This window comes from Balaenoptera borealis (genome assembly GCF_965194805.1).
Source record: "Balaenoptera borealis genome assembly, chromosome: 18".
Lineage (NCBI taxonomy): Eukaryota > Metazoa > Chordata > Mammalia > Artiodactyla > Balaenopteridae > Balaenoptera > Balaenoptera borealis.
The window spans coordinates 21,366,374-21,391,044 of NC_138877.1; the positions used below are offsets into that span (position 1 = coordinate 21,366,374).

General features: G+C 41.3%; 1 protein-coding gene and 1 pseudogene across 3 annotated transcripts in view; both read left to right on the top strand.

The window, feature by feature from the left end:
* Positions 1 to 371: 371 nt before the first annotated feature.
* The window catches only part of HTR2A (5-hydroxytryptamine receptor 2A), a 59,185-nt gene continuing 34,885 nt past the window's right edge, over positions 372 to 24,671 (top strand). The window contains exons 1-2 of one of the 2 annotated variants that reach the window (XM_082365560.1): positions 372 to 1,781; positions 4,756 to 4,956. In XM_082365560.1, the coding sequence (XP_082221686.1) occupies positions 1,370 to 1,781; positions 4,756 to 4,956 (613 nt within the window). In that variant the 5' untranslated portion in view covers positions 372 to 1,369. The remainder of the gene's footprint in view (positions 1,782 to 4,755; positions 4,957 to 24,671) is intronic. The other variant, XM_082365561.1, reaches the window with a different exon arrangement.
* The window catches only part of LOC309615679 (prefoldin subunit 4 pseudogene), a 31,393-nt pseudogene continuing 11,624 nt past the window's right edge, over positions 4,903 to 24,671 (top strand). The window contains exon 1 of the transcript XR_014249809.1: positions 4,903 to 4,956. The product of XR_014249809.1 is annotated as a prefoldin subunit 4 pseudogene (transcript). The remainder of the gene's footprint in view (positions 4,957 to 24,671) is intronic.

Sequence of the window (24,671 nt, forward strand, 5' to 3'; positions counted from 1 at the left end):
GGGCTTACCTGCCTTAGGGATCTGTACAAAGGGAGATTTCTCCCGTTTCTCTCTTTTTTAAAAACAATGGAAAACTTCCCGCTGTTAATATGTAGCAAAAAGAGGGAAGGAAAAAAAAAAAAAAAAGCCCGTCTGGTCCGCCCTCCCTGGCTGTCGCTACCTTGCAGTTTATGACACACAGATAGAGGGAGGGCTGCCGGAGTGAACGAGGCGGCCGGGCAGCAAGTCCCTTCCCGGGGAGACCACGAGCGCCCGTGTGCAGGCGCCTCTGCCTACTTTGTGCCCTGCGATGTCTTCTGTGCGACTTTGAGAGGGGCTGGGGACGATGTCTCACCGCGCGCCCGGCCCAGGCGAGCCCCGCGGGAGGGAGGGAGGGAGGGACCCAGCCAGGCGGGGACAGAGGGAGCCGCCGCGGACCTTGCAGCGCTGGAACTGGCTCGACTCTCCCAGGCAGTTTTTGAAGTCAGCAAAACAGAAATCGAATTACTATGATGCTGGTGGACGCTCAGGGACAAGGGGCTTTCTGCCGGCTTAACCGCCACGAGAGATGCAGCGAGTCACACAACAGCCAAGTGTGTCTACCGTGTGGACCCCGAAGACCTATGTAAGTTGTAGCGCTCTCAGGCTGCTGTGTTTTATTGCCATATAATTTTCTTGCTGGCTTGAAAGGCTGCTTGGCCGAAATGCAGTCGTTTCAGTGAGAATTTCTAGAGTGGAAAGTTGTCTGCTGATCTTTGCTGAAGACTTTTTCTTTCTTTGATTAACGAAGCCACATGATACAAGCTGACATTGCTGCCGGCAGCCGTGGCGATTCAGCCTAAGACCGACGGAGAACTATATCCCAAAGTACATCCAATTACTATGGAATTAACCCTGGATGTATTTTTAATTGACTGCCAGGGTAGAGTGTCTACAGCCCCACTGTTTTGGATTGCTTGCTGTTTTAATGCTGCTGTGGCTCAACGAGTAATGATCAGCAAAACCAACTGAATGAGACAGAGCTAAGAGAGATTCCTGGGGGTTACAAAACTTTTCTTTTTTGGCCAGGATCACATTTTTCTCCCTGACTGCTAAAAAAACTCAGCAACCTCTATGTTAAAAGTTCATTCTGCTTTTTTGCCCTTGCTTTGGAAAAAAAAATGAAATCAGACAAAGGATTCTACTGAAATTGTGAAAGAAGGAAGTATAAGGAAGCCACCGCAGTTCTTTAACTACGATTGTAATAATGGGAGGAAAAGAGCCAACCAAAGGAGCCCAGCACGTACGCCAGCCTCAGTGTGACAGAGCATGGGGACATAAAGCTGAATGGTGAGCAGAGCCTGTAACTCAGTTTTTCGGCACTTCATCTGCTACAAGTTCCAGCTTAGAGATGGATATTCTCTGTGAAGAAAACACTTCTTTGAGCTCAACTACGAACTCCTTAATGCAATTAAATGATGACGCAAGGCTCTACAACAATGACTTTAACTCCGGAGAAGCTAACACTTCGGATGCGTTTAACTGGACAGTGGACTCAGAAAATCGAACCAACCTTTCCTGTGAGGGCTGCCTGTCACCACCCTGCTTCTCCTTACTTCATCTCCAGGAAAAGAACTGGTCTGCTTTGTTGACAACTGTAGTGATTATTCTAACCATTGCTGGAAACATACTTGTCATCATGGCAGTGTCCCTAGAGAAAAAGCTGCAGAATGCCACCAACTATTTCCTGATGTCACTTGCCATAGCTGATATGCTGCTGGGTTTCCTTGTCATGCCCGTGTCCACATTAACCATCCTTTATGGTGAGTGGCGTTAGTTTCCCAGCTGTACCCACACTGGTAACAAAGCATGTGCATGTCATTAGCAGATGAGTCAGGGCTCACGGGGCAAACTAAGCGCAAGGCTTTGTTTATACAGGAGGGTCTACCATGTTATACTACTTAAAATTGTACTTTTAAAATGAGATCTCACATTTTAAGAAATCAGACAACCTGTTATGTGTGATCACTGGAGAGTTTTGTGCTTTGAAACGTGTGTATTTTACGCAGGGAGAGAAGGTGTTATGCTGAAAAACATGTACATTTTATGTAGAATTATAAAGGTCCCAATACAGTCATAAAGCAATGACATCTGTCGTTCTGAATCCACTTGGTTTTCGCTCCTTTATGTTCTCAACCAAATACTCCAGCCCTCAAGACAGGACAGTTTTATCTTTGTCACACTGTTTTCAGCACTTCTAATGAAGGGGTAAAACCTTCCCAATTACCTTGGAACATCTGCAGAGAGAACATTAGTGGTGCAGTGGGTTTACTGTTAAAATATGGAGTCTCCATTAGAATAAATGAATTACACCAGTTTTAAATTGTTCCCTGCCCGGAGAAGCTAATTTGGAAGTGTACCTTTGGAATTATAACCTCAACTCTTTAAAAATGCCTAGGCTTAAACTCCTCCCGTCTGGTTTGGAGGAGGGTGGGAAACACATGGGAAGAGATTAATCTTGCTTTCTTCTCAATAGAGTTTGAAAGAGTCAGACCTCTCAGCAAGTAGGCAAACACTGGGATGGCTTCAGCGGGAAGCAGAATGTGATATTCTTTACAAATTATGAGTAATACAGCTAGATTTCTCTCTTTAAAAGGGGGCAGAGAATCTTCAGACTGCTGATACAGGCACACCAGCAGTCACCCAGAGCTAGAAACAAGTTATGAGCGCTGTCTTTTAGAAGGGATGTTCTGGCCAAGTCTTAAGGGTTAAAAAAAAAAAAAAATCAACCCAGCCCCAAGGAATATGGAGGAGGAAGGAGGTGAGCAAAGGAGCGCAGGCGCGCCGGTTTGCACAGGGTCGATAGAGCTCTTTGCAATGCCAGCCTCCGCTTGACCACTCACAATGTCACACCAGGATGATTTGATTAAATTCGCCTGTCATTTCCCAGACATCCTGGAGAGGTTCCCGCTTCCTAAAACCCCGCTGCGTTGAAGGCAAACTCCAGGAGTGGGAGATGACTCTCAGAGGGCCTGTCCGGGAACCAAAAGCCCGGTGGGGGGAAGGCGGGGGAACCTCCGAGCGGCAGGTGGACCCCCGAGCGGCCCGTGGGGACGGGCACCGGCCAGCCGGGTTAGGAAGCCGAGATCTGCCCGGAGCCTCCGGCTCGGGGTGCAACGGCGCCCCCTGGCGGCCACCACTCCGCGCACAGCTGGTTCCTGCCCAGAGATGCCCCTGTCCCTGGACTGGTCCCCCGGACACCGCTGGGTGGGTGAGGAAATGCCCCCTCCTTATTCCCCACCACGGAAACCCAAACTACGGCCCGCGGCTGCCTCCTTGCTGAGAAAACTCCTCCCAGGGTCAACATCAGTTCCGACCAGGCAAAGCATGGCTTCCCCCCAGGCGCTGCTAAGAAAAGTCTCTCCTTTTAGCTCAAGCTCTCTGCAAATGGCGTGAAAGGCACCAAGTCCGACTTGTATCCTGCACCCTTTACTTTTCTAAACATCGGTGGTGGCATTTTGGTAGAGAGTATGTTTGTGACTAGAGAGTTCGTTCAGCTCTGTGGGTCCAGAATGCCGTGAAAGAAAGGTGGTCTTCATCATTTTCCTTCTCACCTGTGCACAGATTTAACACCATGGCTTATATTGTCATCAAAACTAATTAAGGTTTATATAACCGTTTGATCTCCCGCTAAAACAAACAGAAACGGGAGACTGTGTGTCCAGAAGGCATACCCTGCCTTCCTAGTGCAGCAGGTGACGTCCTGCAGTGCGTCTCACAGTGGAATTCTCCGGGTAGCTTTAAATCACTTTAATGTTTGGGGCGCCCTCCACCCACCCTGCTGGGCATCAGGACCTACAGAAAAGCTGTCCAGCTGATTCTAATGTGCAGCCCTGGGTGAGAACCACTGCCCTGGGCAGCAGTTGCCCAAGTGTGGTCCCTGGGCCAGCAGCGTCCGTACCAGATGGGAAATTGTTAGAAATGCAAATCTTCCTGATTCACTGCACACTTTCAGAATCAGAACCCCTGGAGATGGGGTCCAGCAGTCCCGTTTTAAGAAACCACCTCGGAGATTCTGAGACTCGTTAAAGTTTGAGCACCACTGCCCTGAAACACTTCTCAGGACAAGAATACCGTGCTTTTCTTTACCACTGTCTTCATTTTCACCCCACACCCCACAAGTTTGAGTTTAACCCCCAAAGTATTATGAGGTAATTATTTTTCATTTTCACAGAGAAATTCCCAATCTGGATTTTTAATCATTTCTTCATTCACACCAGTAGCATTTTTGAGAGACCACTAAATGCCATCACTGTGCAAGACTGAGCAGTTGTAATAATGGCCGAGAGATGGCCTAACCTCAGGCAACCTACAATCTGTGAAAGATATGTGAATAAATAATGACAGTACACTGCAAGAGGTGCTTCAATAGAGGAACCCATAGTACCTCATAGCTCCTGACCTAAGTCATCAAAAACAAAAAAGAGGTAGATTTTGTTAGGCAGAGGAGACAGAACGAGAGAAACCCCAGGGAGGCACAACCTGAATTTACAACAGACCAGCATGATTCCAGCCACAAGAAGTTTTCAAACCTTGTGATCAGCCAGTGAAGTCTTACTGTAGTTAAGTACAGTTGCCATCAGGCTTTTTGTGAAATATTAAAAATATTAATATCTTGTGTTGCCCTTTGCTGTTACCTGTGCCTTTTCCCAAGATGGAAACTGTTCAAAGCAGGGTAAATTCCACACACCAGAGAAGTTCAAGGTCACTAACTGATGCTAACCTTCTGCATCATAGGGTACCGGTGGCCTCTGCCTAGCAAGCTCTGTGCCGTCTGGATTTACCTGGATGTGCTCTTCTCCACCGCCTCCATCATGCACCTCTGCGCCATCTCCCTGGATCGCTATGTTGCCATCCAGAACCCCATCCATCACAGCCGATTCAACTCCAGAACTAAGGCATTTCTGAAAATAATTGCTGTTTGGACTATATCAGTAGGTAAGTAGGAACGGTATTTTGGAATCTCATTTGAAATGACGGTTCATGCCTTCTAAGTAGACTTGTCCTGTTTTGTTGCACTGAACCCTGACATTCCTGAATGTACTGTTTCGCTTGTTGCAAGACATGTTATAGTAATTATTAGATTTGCTTTAGGAAAGAAAAATCTGTTAATGTCACTGGCTGACGACATAAATTTGTATTTCTTTGCACAGGTAAAAACATATACACCAATAGAGCCAAACGCGAGAATAACTGTGCCATGGCCACCTCCAAAAACTTTCCCCATCTCACACTTTCAAATTCACTCAGTTCAAGTTTCTAAATTCCTAAATCTTGAGTTTCCCCAGAGACCTCAATGTTTATAATCACTGGACTTGTGGTCAGTATAAGAATACAGAGCCCCATACTGGAGAATACACAGCTTCTGGGGGGATAGAGAAGGTACCAGGTGCCATAACTCAGGGGGAGAAAGAAAGTGAGGACAGAGGATGGTGGCAGGACTTGCTCATAGGGTACCCAGCACTTCTGCAACCTTCCTCCTCCTCTTATGATAAAACATGCCAGAGGATTTCAACCCACTTCACTTAGGTTGATTACACACCTTCACCTGTTGCCAGTATTGATCTTCTCTCACACACCTAACAGCCAGGAAAGCACAGGTAGTGGAAGCTAAAGGAATAGCTCCCAGGCAGCTAAATCAATTGTACCTGTCCCCTAAGCAGGCTCGGTTCATAACCAAAAATTCCCTGGGATTTGTTTTAAAGTTGCCAAGTGGGAACGATGTGCCTGCTTACGGCCACATGGGTGCCAGTATCTACTAACACGAGGAACTATGGGATTTGGTGGCAGGCTTGACATCAAGGACTCCAAACCCTGCTTGTACTGATGAACTTAATAAGTTCCTTCCTGGGAAACAGATGTCGCTCCCAAAATATGCTTGTAGTTTCTGGGCCTGTGCAATCTTGGACTCCTCCTACGAGGATCAAGAGAATGAAGGACTAGTGGTTCTCAACCCCAGCTGCACATAAAAGCCCTGGGGAGAGTCCTGATTTCATCGGTCCATGGCAGGGCCTGGTGACTCTGAGGTGCAGCCAGGGTTGAGGACTGAGATCGACAGTTGCTGAGGGAAATGCAATTAGAGGGGCAAGAATAACGTGAAGGAAGCGAGCCGAGCTATTGACAAATTTACTTAGCTTTACCCCTGGACACTGTCCCATTGGTGAGACAGACGCGGGGAGAGTCACCCAATCTTTTACCCTCAGCCGCAATGCCACCCCTTTCCCTGCCTTAGTCAAGCTTAATAATAGCACTAGTAGTAAGGGCTGTTTCTGAGCAACGACCAGAGACACAGTCGTGTTCAAAGCACCTTATGGAAAATAAGCTGCAGAGAAATAAGTTGCACAGGATGACATAGCTCATAACCAGGAATCACCCTGGGTCAATCCTATTTGAAAGCCTATACCCTTACTACTGCCCAGTAAGACAGTCTGCTTCCTGCTCCTTTCAGCCATCACCCCAGGAGGCAGGCAGGCTGGAATGAATAGTTGTGGGGTGATGGTCAGGGGTCATCACCCATTTGGCCAAACTTTTACTGCATAGCTACCATGTGCTTGGCACTGAATATACTAAGGTATGCATTCAGAGATCTCTGACCATGTGGTCGGGGAAGACAGATAGGAAGACATAAGGAACACTGAAGTTACGTAGGCTCTATACCACAAGTCTGTGAGATGTGTGTCTGAGGAGTTAGTAAAGGTAAAAAATAATAATGTCTGTTCTAGTGAAGGGACTTAGCATAAATATCCTCCCGAATTGTTTTTCTAGTGTTTCTCTTTCCATTGTTGTTTTTTTGTTGTTGTACATTTAAATCCTTAGGCTAGAATTTTTGTATATGGTCTAACATGTTTTCTTCTACCAATTATTAGAGCCCTTTCAGTATCTATTGATATCAGATCTTCCCCTTCAATTTCTTGATGTATTTCATTTTCTTTGTAGATTTTAATATTAAACTGCCCTTGCATGCCTGGAATGTATTCATGAGCGAAATTGGATTTCTATGACTTTGTTAGTTGGTTTATTATTCTTATAAGGTTTCTTTTCGTAGCCTTATTAAATTTGGGAGGGTTCTGATTTTCCCCTAAGGTCTTGAAATATTTAGTAGGAATGTACTTTAAAGGTTATATAGAATTTAGTTCAAATCTTTCTCGTCCTGGTGCCTTTTCAAATGGTGTCTTTAATTATATCACAAACCTCTTCAAGATTTTTCATTTACATTTTCTACATTGTTTTGGGTCATTAGCTGCATACAAAGTTTAAGTTATCTTTTGTATTGATTCTTTTATCATTATTAAATGTGAGGCTATTTGTTTTAAAGTCTGCTTCATCTGATATTAGTATAGCTATGCCAGTTTTTTTACGTTGTCATTTTCTGGGTATATCCTATTCCGTCCTATATACTGTCAAACTCCTTTCTGACTTAATATTAAGTACATTGCTTGTAAGAAGCATATAAAGTTGTTTTGTTTTTATCTAGTCAATCTGTCTTTTTTTATTTAAACTTGTTTTTTGAAGATTGCCATTTTTTTTTATAAATTTATTTTTGGCTGTGTTGGGTCTTCGTTGCTGTGCATGGGTTTTTTCTAGTTGTGGCGAGCAGGGGCTTCTCATTACAGTGGCTTCTCTTGTGCAGAGCATGGACTCTAGGCACAAGAGCTTCAGTAGTTGTGGTTCATGGGCTCTAGAGCCCAGGCTCAGTAGTTGTGGCACACGGGCTTAGTTGCTCCACAGCATGTGGCATCTTCCCGGACCAGGGCTCAAACCTGTGTCGCCTGCATTGGCAGGCAGATTCTTAACCACTGTGCCACCAGGGAAGTCCCCAATCTGTCTTTTAATTGGAATATTTCATTCATTTACATTTAATGTAACCCAGATATATTGGGCTTTAAATTTACCCTCTTACAATTTTCTTTTTATTTCCCATTTATTCTATATTCCAGATTCTCTCCATCCTTGCCTTCTTTTAGACTAATCAAGAATTGTTAATTCATTATTCCCCTTTATAAGCTTGTTAGTTATCCCATTCTTTTAAATCCTTTTAGTGATTACAGCATTCATTTTTGACCTAAAAGAGGCTAATACAAATTACTTGTATCACGTTTGTTTGTTTATTTATTTATTTATTTATTTGTGGCTGTGTTGGGTCTTCATTGCTGCATGCAGGCTTTCTTTAGTTGCAGTGAGCGGGGGTTACTCTTCATTGAGGTGCACAGGCTTCTTATTGCAGTGGCTTCTCTTGTTGCGGAGCACGGGCTCTAGGTGTGCGGGCTTCAGTAGCTGTGGCACGCGGGCTCTAGAGCTCAGGCTCAGTAGTTGTGGCGCACAGGCTTAGTTGCTCCGCGGCATGTGGGATCTTCCTGGACCAGGGCTCGAACCTGTGTCCCCTGAATTGTCAGGCGGATTCTTAACCACTGTGCCACCAGGGAAGCCCCTTATCTCTTCTTAAATGATGCCAAAACCTTAGAATATTTAACTCAATTTTGTTATTTTTATAACAAAAAACTTTTTATAACATTTTTATTTTGCCTTCATTTTAAGCATATTTTTGTTCGGTACAGATTTCAAATTTGGCAGCTATCTTTTTTCAGCAATTTATGGGTAACATTCTGAAGTTCTAGCTTATATTGCTTCTTTGTGAGAACTCTGCTGTCAGACTTATTGTTGTTCCTTAGAACAGGGGGGGTCCCCAACACCCGGGCCATAGACCAGTACCGGTCTGCAGCCTGTTAGGAACCGGGCCACACAGCAGGAGGTGAGCGGCGGGCTGCGAGCAAGGGAAGCTTCACCTGCCACTCCCCATCGCTCGCATTACCGCCTGCACCATCCCCGCCCCCCCTTTCCCCATCCGTGGAAATACTGTCTTCCATGAAACTGGTTCCTGGTGCCAAAATGTTTGGGGACTGCTGCCTGAGAAACTACCGTCTCTTACCACCCTCTGCTGCTTTAGGATTTTTTCTTTGTATTTTAGCAATTTTACTATGATGTGCCTAGATGTGGGTTAGTTCTGGTCTTAACCTACATGGTGTTTGTACTGATTCTTAAGTTTGTAGCTCAATGCCTTTTGTCACTTGGGGAGAACTCTTGGCCGTTATCTTTTCAAATATTGCTTCTGCCCCATTCTCTCTCCCTTCCCCGACCCACTTCTTAGACTCCAATTTCTTGTATGGTAGAACTTTTACCCATGTTTATGACTCTTAAATGCTTATCTACATTTTTCACCTTTTTTCAATTCTTACTTTAGTCTGGATAATTTTACTGACTTTTCTTCTCCTGGGTTATTAATCCTCTCACTGGCTACTTCTAATTTGCTATTTAAGCCTATATACTTTATTTTTAATTTGGTACTGCATGTTTAGTTTTAGAATTGCCACTTGATTCTTTTTATAGATTCTGGTTCTCTGGAATAACCCTCCATGTTTTCATCTATTTTCTTAAATACTAATCACAGGTATCTAGGTATCTTAGTTACCTGGGAATTTCTATTTGCTGGGGTCTTTTTCTGCTTGGTTCTGTCAGCTGGTAAGCCTGGTAATTTTATTAAACACTGACATTGGGGAAAAAAAATGTGGATACTCCACTGATGTTCTCAGTCTTCAGACAGGGGTCCTTTAACTTTAGCAGGCAGTTAGAATAGGTCCCCTAAATCCAATCAGGGATTAAGCCAGGTTTAGGCTGAGTTTTTGTAACCACTGGTCTGTTTTCAGTTTGCCCTTACACCTGGGATATATTCCTGCATGACCTCAGATGGAGAACCAAGGTGTTCTCCATTTTGAAGAGCCCTCAACTCCAGTTTTGTTTTTTTTTTTTTTCAACTCCAGTTTTTGTCTCCTCAGCACTATAAGGCTGCTGCTAACTCTTTTTTTAATTTTTTAATTGAGAGTATAGTTGATTTACAATGTCATGTTAGTTTCTGCTGTACAGCAAAGTGAATCAGGGGCTTCCCTGGTGGTGCAGTGGTTAAGAATCCGCCTGCCAATGCAGGGGACACCGGTTCGAGCCCTGGTCCGGGAAGATTCCACATGCCGTGGAGCAACTAAGCCTGTGCACCACAACTACTGAGCCTGGGCTTTAGAGCCCGCGAGCCACAACTACTGAGCCCGCGAGCCACAACTACTGAGCCCGCATGCCACAACTACTGAAGCCCACGTGCCTAGAGCCCATGCTCCTCAACAAGAGAAGCCACCACAATGAGAAGCCCGCGCACCACAACAGTAGCCCCCGCTTGCCACAACTAGAGAAAGCCCGCACACAGCAAAGACCCAACACAGGCAAAAATAAATAAATTAATTAATTAATTAAAAAGTCAATCAGTTATCCATATCCACTCTTTTTTAGATTCTTTACCCATATAGGTCATTACAGAGAATTGAGTAGACTTCCCTTCTATAGAGTAGTGTGTATATGTCTTTACTCAACCTCTGCAGATCTGTTCTTCTCACAAGTTGGTAAATGCCTTAAAGGGAAAGGAGGCTCATACTATTACCTTACTTTTTTTCTCTTCCCTTCACTCCAGAATCCTAACCCCTGAAATCCTGACTGCTTAGACAGCCCTAATTCCAATTTTTGATCTCCCAATCCCCGCTGAGACACAGTTTGGGGCCTTGAATTTTGCTTTATTTGACACTAGTATTCCATACCTCCTCCTCCTCATTTGAATCTTTCCAGTCTATCTTTTCTCAACTCTTCATTCTTAATATCTTTGTTCTTTTGTTTAATAAATATATTTTCACAAGTAACTTACAGATGGATTTTTTAAAATAAAATCTGACAGTCTCTGCCTTTTGATAACAAAAGTCAGCCTGTCTACATTTACTGTGACAACTGACATAATTGGTTTTATTCCTCCCATTTTACATTCATCATGTATCTTTCTTTGTAATAGTTCATTTTCTTCCCTGTTTCATATGTTTGCTGACTTACACAATGTTTTCTTCATTTCCCTCGCCCCATTCCAGTTAGTTTGAATTTCTACTTGGCTTTTCCATTCCTTTCATGATTATAGTCTCATCCCAAATAATCATTACACTGATATTTCTATTATTATATATAAAATAAATAACCCCACTAAATTGTTTTATTTCCTCATTCACCCTGAGTCCCAATTCATAGGTTTTTCTATAATTTTAAAATAACCTAGTGGCACAATAGATCTTTTTTAAACAAGTCAAAAAATGCAGAAACCATAAAGATTGATATAGACATAGCTGACTACACTAGAAATAGTACATTTTATGTGGCTAAAATCAATATAAACAAAGTCAAAAGAAAAATTTCAATGTCTGTGAATAACAGACTCAGGGTTGCTACCCTTAACATACAAAGAGCACGCACATTTTGATAAAAAATGAAAAGACAAGCAACCCAACAGAGAAATAGGTAAACTAAATGAACAGGCAATTCACAGAAAGTTAAAATGGACAAAGCTCATGAAAAATGCTCAGCCTTTTTACAGTCATGGAAATGTAATTTAAAACAATAACGCAATACTACTTTCACCCATCTAACTGGCAACATTAAAATGAGTGAAAACACCCACTGCAGTTTTGGATATGGTGCCCTATGTACTCAGATTCTGTTTGTGTGAATTTGAATTGTTTGTTCTTGGACAATCTAGCAGAAGTTATTCAATATTAAAATTTGACCTACCAACCCCACTTGAGAGAATCTGTTCTACAGAAAAACAAAAGTACACGTAAGAATCTATGGGAATTTGGGGAAACAGCAGAAAAGTGGAAGGGCTAGGTCATGGCTGAATGTATTATTTTTATCTAAATTATGGAATATTTTGCAGCTCTTAAAAATATCGAGTTGGGGTTATGATATTCAACCAGAGGAATGTTAAGTGCAAAAAAATAAAATAAGTTTCAGGGTGGTATGCATGGCCTGGGCCCATTCGGGTAAGATAATAGTAATAATATATGGAGACATTTACATATTAGCACTGAGAAACTACTGAAAGACTTCACGCTTGTCAAGAAGGTAAAATTAGCCATAAGAAAGAATGAAATAATGCCATTTGCAGCAACATGGATGGACCCAGAGATTGTCATACTGAGTGAAGCAAGTCAGACAGAGAAAGACAAATACCATATGATATCGCTTATATGTGGAATCTAAAAAAGGGTACCAACGAACTTATCTACAAAACAGAAACAGTGTTACAGATGTAGAGAATAAACTTATGGTTATCAGGGGGTAAGGGATGGGGAGGGATAAATTGGGACTGACATATACACACTACTACATATAAAATAGATAACTAATAAGGACCTACCATACTCCTGAAACTAACACAACATTGTAAATCAACTACACTCCAATAAAAATTTTAAAAGAAATGTATACAATATAAAAAAGGTAAAATTAGAAAGAATGATAGGATTGTTATATTTTCCCTTATATATTTCTGTATAGTTTTGCCACAAGTATGATGATGATGAAAGTGCTTTAGATGATCAAGAATGAAACAGTTACACCTGCATCATGGGAGGGAGGGCTCTATGGAGGAGATGGCTCACCCTCAAAGTTTGGGAGGATCTAACAGATGGCAACCTTGGCAACCACATTATAGACTACTCAAGTTTTCTTGCACTAGGAATTTCTGAAATTAGCCTCGTCTTTCCCCTCCTTACTGCAACCGGCTTGGTCGTTTTATTTTTGCCAAGGCTTCTATCTAACTCTGAGGAAAATGAACATAATTACAAATCAACTGAGTTTTCTATTTGTGAGCTTCTCTGAGCAAAGAAGTGATAAGAGTAAAGATGGAAGCATTAGATTAAGAATGATCCTGAGGTTCTCTGGATTTTTTTTCATTTTGCCTTCATAAACCCAATTCCCTTGATCAGGGGAAACCGTGACTTCAACTACAATATATAAAAGGAGCAAACCTTTTCCTCATGAGGATTGCCTTGCTAATGCCATGTGAGAAAAGAAAGTAGATGCTATTTATTCCTTGACCATCTTTAGCAGGTTAAAGTATATATTAGATAGAAAATGTGAAAATGACTATTTTCACATTGTCATATGCTGACAAGCAAGCAAAGACACCGATTTAATTTTTTTCTTGTGCTCATTTCATTGCAGAAATATATTTGCAGCTCATAGAGTAATTTTGAAGTATCATGAGTGTAAATAAGATTTTTTTTTCCTCAAGGCTAAGCATGACCTTGTATTTTATGCACTATTACTTTTATAAAAGAAGAGACAAGCTGTGTCCATTTATTTTGTCCTCTGCCTTCACAAGCTGGGACACCACACATAGAACCCGAAACCAAATGCTTAGATCACTGGGTCCAACCTCATGCCTTCAGGCAGGTCAAAAAACCTACCTCCCTAGACAGTGCGGTTGAATAAGGCAGGTTTGAGGGACAGTGAAAATGATATATGTCACTATAGTTTTAAATTGTATTTATCTGATCATATAGTATTTCTGAGGATCTTTTCACGTTTATGAGCAAATTTATATTATGTTTTCTATGGTTGGCTGCTTATTGTTTTTGCTGTAGAATTTGGTGGTTATAAGCAAAAGCCTGGAGCCAAATATCTGGCTCTGTCCCCATAAGCTGTGTAACCTTGGGCAAGTTACTTAACCTCTCTGCACCTTCAGTTCCTGATGAATAAATGATAATAACAGTACGTATATTGTGAGGTTGCTTTAATGATTAAATAAATACAGCATTTGTCTCATAAATGTTAAGAGCTTACAACATCATTTGAACTCCTTTCTGTAAGGTTCTTGGACTTTTCCTAACATAAAATAGAAGAATTAACTTTTTGTCTGTATTTTCACTATTTATCTATGTATTCCCAGTGTGTTGTCACTTGCCATTGTTTATAGTGGTTTTCTTTCCCCCCACATAGACTTTTATTTTTATATAATTTTATCTATAAATGTTCTTTTCTCCTTTACAGCTTCTGAGTTTTGAATCATTACTAAAATTGCCTTTCCCACTACAAAATTATAAGAGGAATTCTTCCATATTCTCTTCCATTATTTTTATGGTTTTGTTTTATGCATTTAAGTCTTTGACCCATCCAGAATTTAACCTGTGGTTTAATTTTATTATTTCTACACAGCTACTTATTATACCCCTTATTTCCCCCACTGATTTGATATGTCACCTTTAGTATACTCAGTTCCCATGTATGTATTTGGGTTTATTTCTGGACTTTATGTTCTATTGATCAGTCTGTTCATTCACTTGCAGTATATTTTTAATTGAGGATATGTAATATGGCTTTTATTATCTCTTAAATCTAGTATTCCTTCATTGCTTTCTTTCAGACTTTTCCTGACCATTTTCATTTGCTTCTTTGAGTTTTTTAGGAATGAGCTTCTATCTAGTCCCAGAAAAGAAAATTTTATTAGAGCTGCATGTAACTTTTTAAGTCAACTTTCTAGACCTTTTTCCTGGCATACCTGTGTACTATATTTTTGGTCTTGTTTATTTTTTGTGGTTTGTAAGCAGCCTCAAATTCTATATGGAATAAAGTGAAAGTATATAAACAAATAAAACCTAAAATTTTAGCACTTAGGTTTAAAACATTTTGAATGCATGTTTAGGTCCAAAAGGAATGATAGTGAAATATGTATGTTGAGTATTCCTATCATAACATATCTTCTGGGGAAAAAAAATGGCTTGGAAAAACACAAAATAAATTGGCTGAGTAAAATGGGCTCAAAACCAGATGGTGTTCTGCTGCCCTTTAGAGTGGGCGACATCCCTAACTCCACCGTCAGAAACAAATATATCTGCGGAGCCCACTTGGGCGTCTCTCCTCTAAGACCTTACAAGGTTTATGCCCGAGTCCCTTACTGCCAGGAGTCAGCCTAGGAACTGGGTTTCAGATACTCATCATGCAACCAGGACAGGAAAGGACTTGGGTTACCTGTTCTCTCTCCCACTGCTTAAGAGATCACATTGTAGGTGAGCATCTACCAAGATACAAAAAGAAACTTGGGAAGAATTAGTCTAACTCGCCTTTCCCTCAGTTTCTTCTATCTTCTAATTTCTCTCCTGGGTGAAGTAAAATCGCCTCCCCTTTTTCCCCATCTTTTTTGTCCCTGCCACAACACATTAGCGCATCAGAGGTCCAGGAAGGAGCTCTGGGCACTGCCGCAGCCTGCAAGGGAGCAGGTTGGTGTCCAGGAGCAGGGATGCTCACGGCCTTGGCGAGAGGGGCTGCTGGCCTTCCCTAGGGTGCTTCAGCGCCAGAGAGCTGCCAAGGAGCCAGCTGTCACTGTCACTGCCCTGAAACAAAGCCTCTGCAGGGCCGCCACTCAGCCCACCGCCTTCTCTTGACCCCTGAGTGCAGCGGTCCTGTCTCTTTCTGTACACGGGTGCAGGGAATTTCGGGACATCTCCCCCACCAGACCACCTCGTCTCATACTTAAGAACATAACATCACGACAAAGACTGTGCTCTTGGAGGATGTGTCCTTGGTTGTCCTTCAGGACACTGTCCCATGGGTAAGAGGAGGTTTACTGGCCTGGGCAGCTCAGAGCCTTCCAGAGTGACAGCTGACTTCTCTCTGCAGGGCAGACTCTAGCCATAGCCATGGGACTACGTGCTGAATAAAACAGCACTTAGTAGCATACACTCTCTGTGGCCATGGGAAACTGGTGGGCAAAATTAAGAAATGACCCAATGAAAAAGAATCGCTTTATCCTCTGTTAATTTGACCTTCATCATAGACTGAGTTTCTTGGCTTTTGGTTCATCATTCTTCCAAGGAGGAGAAGTTAGAGGAGGAAGCACAGGACTGGGACTCCTATTGCTTCTGGCCACTTAAAGCAGAGGACTAGCATCCACATATCGCCCCCTCCTGCCCTTGGACTGTGTCAGAAACTCACAAGCTCTGGAGGCATATACTTGCTCCAAATCTATCCATCCCTTTTGGGCCCGCAGGTAGGAATCTTCACTAAGTCAGGAGCGATAGCAGATCATCTGATCAATCTGTTATCACCCGCACCCTTTGTGCCCTGGTACCTGTTCTTTCAGTGGCCTAACAAAACGCCAACCCTGCACAACCGGACTTTACTGTTGCTACGTTCTGTAACCAAGCGCTCCTGGAGAAAGTCACATGCTGTGAATCGGACACCACTTATCTGTGGTTTGCAACCTTGCCTCGACTCTCATTGCTATCAATCCTTTGCTTCGTCCTTAGTGGATTTTTTCAAGTCTTTTTCCTATTCAAGTCTTCTTATCAACCCCGGGTACCATTCTCTAAGCAGACCATCTTATTCCCTTTTGCCCTAAGAAGGGGCCATCAGGCGCAACTCGTTTTCTGTTTCTACTCCCACGTGCCAATTCCACTTTCAGTTCTCAACTTCCAAATGGGTATCCCATGAAGACGCAGGTTCTTCCGTACTTTGTCTCTACCTCCTATCCCTCCCAGAAGAATCTTTCTTGGCTTCTCTCCATCTCCCTCCCTCTGATTTAATTCCCTCTGAAGATTCTACTCATTTGCTCCATTTTGTCACCTCTCGTTTATACCTCCAAGCACCATCCAGCTTTGACCTCCCTCCTTTTTACTGTTCTTCAAGGTCACCAAAACCTTCCTGATTCCCAATTAAATCCAAAAGATTGTTTCTATTTTAATAATGTACTCAGGTAATACATGAATACATCCTCAATGTGAGAAAGTCAAACGGCTCCAACTATAGGGAATAAAAGTGAACTTGCCCTTCATCGCTCCCTGTCTCTCCAGACCAGCACCCACAGGTACTGTGCAGACCCTGAACCTCTCTGTGACCATTCAAGGTAGAGCACAAGCAAGAGAGGAGGGAGTCTTGCCAAGCAAAGCCCCCTCAGTCCCCTTCTACTGGTATATCCTTCGACTCTGGGCTTGCATTTCAAGCTGTGCCCTCCAGACCCTGCTGACCTCTGCTGCAGTTTTTTCTTTCATTTTGGCCCTTTCTTCAACTTCTACTTCTCTCTAAACCAGGTCCCATCTGCTGTCTTCCAGAGATTCCTCCATCATTTGTGAAATACTAACGAGCTGACATTTTCTTGGGTTGTTATAATTTATTCTGATCAATGTGCTTTATCTTTTTTAATCACTAAATGGAATTTTAGGAGGGAGTATAGACACATGGACACGTGCTTGGATACTATCTTGATCCAAATTTTATTTATACATGTCATACCTTACCTACTATTCTTCTATGCATTTATTTGTGTGTATTGATGTCTCCTCTTCAAAACTGTCTCCTTCCTCATCATCTTCTCCTCCCTCTCTGATCTGTTGCTTTTGTAAGCTCCTTTTTCTCTTATTCCTTATATGGTAGTGTTCTCTAGAGATCTATTCTCTACCTTCTCATTTTTTCTCCTCCTTGCTTTTGCTGGGTCCTTTCCATTTCCATGGATTCAGCTCTTAGCAGAATACTGAGGAACTAACAAATCTGTATTCCAACCCACAGTGCTCGCCAGGGCTTCAGACTCCTGCATCCAACTATATGTGCTGAGTGCTTCTAGCCAGAAGGCCCACGGGAACCCCCGTCTTACCAGATCAAAAGCTGTGCTCATCGTCTGCCATTCCTCCTCCTGAGATCTCTATCTTAGAACATGGCATTAATATCTGCTCAGTCACTCGATACCCAAAATTCCTCCCCTTCCTCACCTCCACATCTAAGCAATTGACTAGTCCTTTGGTTTTTTGGTTTTTACTTGCTAGTTGTTTCATACATCAGCCTTCTCTCCTTTCATTCAGCCCCATCATGTGTCCTGTGATACTGCACACATTTCCCTGTCCACAAGGTTTTGGGTTTTTTTGTTTGGTTTTTGCCCTCAGTCTCCACCTTGTCACCAAAGTCACCCTATGAAATAAAGGTTTAACTAAATCACTCTCTTGTTGGAAACGCTTGAATGACTTTGCTGCCGATGGATTATAGATTCTTCAGTGAGAGACACAAGGCCCTGTAAGTATGGTCCCCATCCACACTTCCATTTCATCTCCCACCATACTTTGCCTCACATTTTCTTCTCCAGTTACAATAAACTGCCCCTAATTCCCACGTCATTTCACCTTAATTTTTGCATCTTCTGCTGCAAATGCCTTCTCATCTCCTTGCTGGGCTAATTTCTACTATTCTTTCGGCACCACCTCCTCCAGGAAGCCTTCTTTTTTTTTTTTTTTTTTTTTTTTTAATTTGGAAACAACCAGCATTTTATTATCTTTCCAACTCCGTGGGTTGACTTGGGCTCCACTGGGTGATTTCCTGCTCCATGTGTTGTTGGCTGGGCCTCTAGTCGACAATCTGGAGGCTTTTCTGAACTGGACATCTGCCATGGAGAGCTCACATGGCTGGTGGTTGACGCTGGCTGTCGGCTGGGAGCTGAGCTGGGGACAGACACTGAGTGTCTCGGGTCTCCTCTCCTCCAAGGAGCCCTGGGCTCCTCAGAGCATGGTGACTGTGTTCCAAGAAGGAGTGGAAGCTGCCAGGCTCAGGAAGCCTTCTCGATTTCTCCCTTTTCTCCAAGGATTAGGTATTTGCCCTGCTTGGAGTCTTCCACAACCTTTACATGTATTATCTTTTCACATATTATAATCATCTGTTTATTCCCTCACCGGATGAGTTCCCAGAGAAAACAAAAAATATATATACTTCCTCTTAAGCCCAAGTTATATAATAGATAATGCCTATCCAAAAATTAATTTCTAGAGTCAGAGGCTGAAAGCATCTTTAAGAAACTTATTTCCTTGTGCACTTGGTTTCAGAAAGCTATTTTTAGATTGCTTTCCCCATACTCTATGAAAGCCTAACATTTATGTAAAATAACTACTTTTATTTTTCTACTTAATACCAATCATGTTGTGGTTATTATAAATGCCTAATTAGTAGGGTCTGTAAGAAAGATGTGGAATTTTTTCCCCACCAGATGGTGAGTTTTAGTTTGAGATTTTTAAGACCTATTTGGAAAGTGTGGGACAATCGTCCCACTCCTAAGCCCAGTTCTCTCATGTCAGAATCTACATAGCATCTCAGGGTAGCTTTCCATTGGCTGCTTTTTTTTTTTTTTTTTAACTCATTATGAGAAGGCACGTAATGTGTCTCTTAGAGGCCTCATGGGTCTCCCAGGCAGAATCTCACCATTGCAGCTGGACATCAGTAGGGTCTCCACATTCTACAGTCCAGACATCAACTTTGCAAGTTCAGATTTTTCCCCTGCTTTGCCCAGGAATAATCACACTCTGGGAAGTTGACTTACATGAGTCAAATTCCAGTAAGCTGACTTATTTAATACATAGGTAATATATACCCATTTTCCTGGACCCATTCACTGGCCTGGGAGTCTCCTTCCTGGCAGGGCAATTCCTTCAGATGGCTGTACAAAATAGCAACATGAAGTAAGGGAGGATTCATAATGGGCCAGAGGCAGTACAAGCACGTGAGGGACACAGTGAGAACTGAACAAATATACAAACAAGCACGTAGCAAAGGGTTTGACGCATACATTTAAGCTTTTTTAAAACGTGAATCAAAATATAAGTACACAGCAAAGGGCTTACAGTCTAATGGAGCACGATCTATCACAGAAAACAGAATTTGCCATTATAATATAAATGCAAAGAACTCAGCAGAATTGGGGGATAAGAGAAGGTTGTATGAAAACGTACATTTGAGTGGAGCTTTGATGAGTTAGATGCCCTTTTCCACTCTAGGGATATTTGTCTTTAAATAAGCAAGACCGGTCATCAAGAATCAGAACATCTTTCCCCTGGACAGCACTGAAAGAATGCTGGAGATTTCTTAGCTCTCGGACTCTTTCAATATTTCATCTCAGTCATCAAAATAGTCCATTATATATAAATGTTATGGCTCTAAGATTGCTTGCATTAGTCATGTTACAGGTGCTGGCTAAGAGAGGCACCTTGGAGTCTCGGATAAACAAGAAGATATGTTTTTATCAGAAACATTTTCAAAACTTTCTTCTACAGAGTTGCTTCTAGGAAGAATTCTGCAGATGAAGAGTTTCATCCATTTTATTATGATCCTTCTTGATTTTAATTCTAGAAGATGGCATCTTCTGATCTTGCCCTGTATTCTGCTCTCTTGCTTAGTGAGGGGTAACAGCCTTTGTTTTGGCCACAGGGTCCGGAAGCGTGAAGTATGCCGGTACTTTAAAATGTCTTCCTAAATTTAGTTTCTAATCTAGCCTCATATTTCTTATTTTTTTAATTAAAGCTTGATTTCAGGAGTTAGGACTGTTGGCTATGGTGGGGTGTAGAGGTGGATAGAAACTTCTTGCTCAATTCCTATTAGAATATGGCCATGACAATCTTTATGATAAGTTATTAATGCTTGCCATTATCTTAGATTTTTAAAACATTTCCAAAATTAGTTAGTTACATTTCTCTATATTCTATAGGATGGATTCTTTTTCATATTCCTATTCCTTTTTAACTCCCAGATGAACCATTGTAAAGGTTTATATGGGTGACCTTGTTTACAGGCTGTACTCAGATAATTAAAACATGACCAAGTTAATGCCCACTGTGTGTTTTATTCAAAGAAACCACCCAGTTTTTACATTTGATATAGGAACTTTGGAAACCACCCAGTTGACATAGAAACCAAAATTCTGTCTACTCAGGGGTTCTCTTTTTTCCTCTAAGACAGCAATGAACCCACCTATTGGGTAAGGGCTGTTGCTTATTAAACTTTTTGTTTCATCCCATGAAAGATATTCAAGCCTGTCTGGAAGAAAGCTGATCTCCATTTATTGTTTGTCTTTGGCACACTGGTTATTTTGTCTATTTCTGTTTTAGGCCCTGGTTTCTGAACCCCTGGTAGATGTCCATGATGTACCACAAACCATGTACCTGTGGTTTCTCTACTTAAAGGGAAAGGAGGGATGCCTTTTATGTTTCTCAGCTACCCCAACTCTCCAACATCTCCCCATACAAGAGTCTGTCAGCGTTCTGTTGCAGCTCCAACCATTCTATTCAGGCATCATCATTCTTAGATGTGCACTGAGCCATCATGCTTTGGATGGTTGGGATGCAGAGACAACAACCCTGCCCTTCTATCAGTGTGTTTAACTGACATGCTCCCCAGATATACTTGAAGACAGTATCCCGGTTGGTTTTGTCTCCTAAAGACATCTATCTGACCCATATAAGATGGGAATAAAGTCTAGATTTAACCACATATAGGCACTCAATTATGCTTGTTGATTGAATAAATAAAAGGAATGAATGAACAAAGAAAGGAGGGAAAAAAGAAGAGGATAGGAAAATAAAGGGAGGAAGAGAAACAGGGTTTCCTAGAAGCCCTTGTAATTTTTCCCTGATAGCAAGTCATCTTTAGAAGGTCCACCTGTGCCCATTTTGCATCTGGGGGGGCGTCACCTGGCAAAGGACCGCAAATGAAAATTTACAAGAACATCTCGATTGTAGCTTCTCTAGTATTTTCACAGATTTAATGTCTGTTTCCATAGAAACAGGTTTGGCAAGGCTCGTCATAGAAGCTAAGAATGAGAGACACATACCGTGAAAATTTCACATTCTAACTTCAAGCAAAGCTAACTCATGGTTTTGTCTTTTCAATAACTTAGTGCTTTAAACTCAGCATCAGAGAGCCTTATTAAGAAATAGTTTCATTACATTAATGAGGGTTTCATTTTTGACTGTTTGTGTATATCATTATAGTGAAAGCCATTACAGGAGCAGTGTTATTAGGGAATGTCCTCAGGGGAGTGGAGAACTTTGGGATTCTGGGTATGGCCTTCAGAACGAAGTCTCCACCAGCCACCCTTTCCTCAGGGAATGGTCTTAGCCAGCACTTGCTCACCTGCCTGTTTTGTTTTCTTCACGTTTGGCTAAACCATTTATAAGTGTTTGAGTCTTTCACTCAGTTTTCTCTAAGATAAACAGTGAACTAGTTCTCTAAGCATCCCTCATAACCATTCTCAGACCAGTTTCTGAAACAATGTGAAAGACACAAAAATAATGACCCATCACTGAAGACCGTTTCACCCTTGGATGAGAAATTATTGCTGTGAAGGATGACTTTTCTCTAAGGAAACAATGGAAGTGTGTTAGAATCACAGGAAAGTGCATATTCTTAGGGCCCAGTCCCAGATAATCTGATTCAGGAGAAACCAAGGGGAAGCCCAAGAATTGGTGTGCACCAAGAAGCACTGTCTAAACTATCAGTTTAGAATTGGGATGGACTTTTTAATGTCTATTCTCATGGATCACCTCACATATGCACTTTCTAAAATTTCAGATAAGTACATTGCACGTACCCTTGTTTGCAACGAACCAATGATAGTGTTGCACAGAGCTGTCAACCCTTGCAGTAGACCATACTGGGTTTTTAACCTCTCAGGTGCAGGGAGGGGTCATGTCTTATTGTCTTTGATTCACTCATCACTAGCACAGTAGGCACTTGATAAATGCTGGCAAAACTGACCATTAATGAGCCAATCCTGATTTCCTCAACCAGGTGCATTGGCCTTGATTCTTTATAATCTTTTATCTTTGATTTAAAAATCTAAATTGAAGAACGGTTTTCATTCCAAACTGGTCAAGGTAACAAGGTACCTTCTCACGTTTCAAAGAGCACCATGATATTTTAAAGCTATCATTGCACATCATGAACATTAACAGAATTGAAGAGGAAGAAACAAAAGATACAACTGAAGTGACTTCCCTGGACGTCTTTTGAGATCATAAGACTTATGTGGGATTTGTCTAGAATTAAATTACATTTTGATAATCCTTTCCGGCTCTATAATATTTTCTACTGTTAGGTCTCAATACCTAAGATTGTCAGCAAGCCGCTGAACAAACAGGCTTTTGTTCTGGTACAGAGGGATTCTATTTCAACCTTCAGAATTATGCTTAGAGCAAGTTGGGTGTCAAGATACAGAGAAAGGCACTGAAACCTCTTACTGGCCTGACCAAGACAGGTGGTGTTATCTCCAACTCCCATCCATTTGCCTACCTGGAGAGTTTACTAACATTTTGTAATTATTGATATTTTGAAATAGAGTTGGTTTTGGTCAATAAATCACAGACCCTATTGAGAGAATAATATTAGTTTATGGGCTTTTAACAGATTTTTCACAAGCTATGAAATACGAATCAGGTTGCATTTATATTTCTTTAGAAAGCTTTTTCTGCGTTAAGCTTCTAGCATGCAGAAAAGTCTAATTACTGATCAGCTGAAATAATTCTCACAATGTAAAATATCCTAAAAGTTAAAGGAGGAGAGAAGGGATGATGGGCTTGGTTAATTTAGTATTAACAGCAATAAGCTAACAACATTTTGAAGATGAATCTTCCAGCACCAAGCTCCTCTGGCTATAATACATTGTCATGCACGTGCAGCACCGGATTAGAGCAGAGTATTAAGACCCAGGCAACCTGGGCTACTATCCGGCTTTCTTCAGAATACAGGCTGCGTATATGTTTCCTCACTTGTAAAATGAGTTTGGACTACCAATTTCCTAACTCTATAGTCCTATAGTTATATAAAAGGAACCCTGAAGTCTTGGCATTAAATGAGAATATTTCGTGAGATACCAAGCAACACTTAATTGGAGTTTAACTTATAACACCTTTAAACCACTGATTTAACTCTACTGTCATTAATTGTAGCCCAATTTAGACATAAGCCTTCAGACTAAAATTGAATATAATTGATACAGCTCCAGGATAAAGGGAATCTAGTTCAAAACACCAGCATTACTTTGCACAATAGGTAATTACTAGAGAGAGAAAGTATTGAGCCCACCAATATATTTCACTTTTCCTTTTTTGAAAACAATTAGAGCAACAGCATTAGAAATATTTTATTCCTAGAACTGTTTTTGTTTTGACTCCCACATAAAATGTATTTTAGCAAAGATATTATATATGCTATTCTATATTCTGATACATCATATAATGTATTAATGTGTTTTTATTTTTCCATATGGGCTTCATAATTATGATTTTAATGGCTACAAGTTATTCCCTCATGTTGATATATTATACTCTATTAGCCATTTTCCCAATTCTGTTTCTAGTTTTGACTAATAAAGTAGTGTATTCACAACAGTAGTTTGGCATATAATTTGATCTTATTCTATCCCTACAGTAGTCTATTTGTCCTTTTAGTTTCACTTGCCTATAATTACCTCAGATATATTTACTTTGGTCCCAGTAATTTTACTTTTTCAGTTTTAAAAATCCCTTGACCAATTTAGAAGCTAAATTATTTAAAAGTCACAAATGAAAGGTATGTACATTTAAACAAATTATGGTTAAATAACAAATTTGCCATTTTCAGTATACAATTTAGGAGTATTATATTCATAATCTTATGCAACCATTACCATTGTCTATTTCTAGACTTATCACCCCAAACAGAAACCCTGACCATTAAGCAATTATTCCCCATTCCCTCCTTCCCCAGCCCCTGGTAACCTCCAATCTACTTTGGATATGAATTTATCCATTCTAGGTATTTCATGTAAGTAAAACTTTGTCCTTTTTTGTCTGGTTTATTTCACTTGTCATGTTTTCAAGGTTAATCTATATTATAGCACGCTATCAGAACTTTATTCCTTTTTATAGCTGAATAGTCCATTGCATGTACATTTTATCTGATAGTTGGGTTGTTTCCATCCTTCAGCTATTGTGAATGATGCTGTAATGAACACT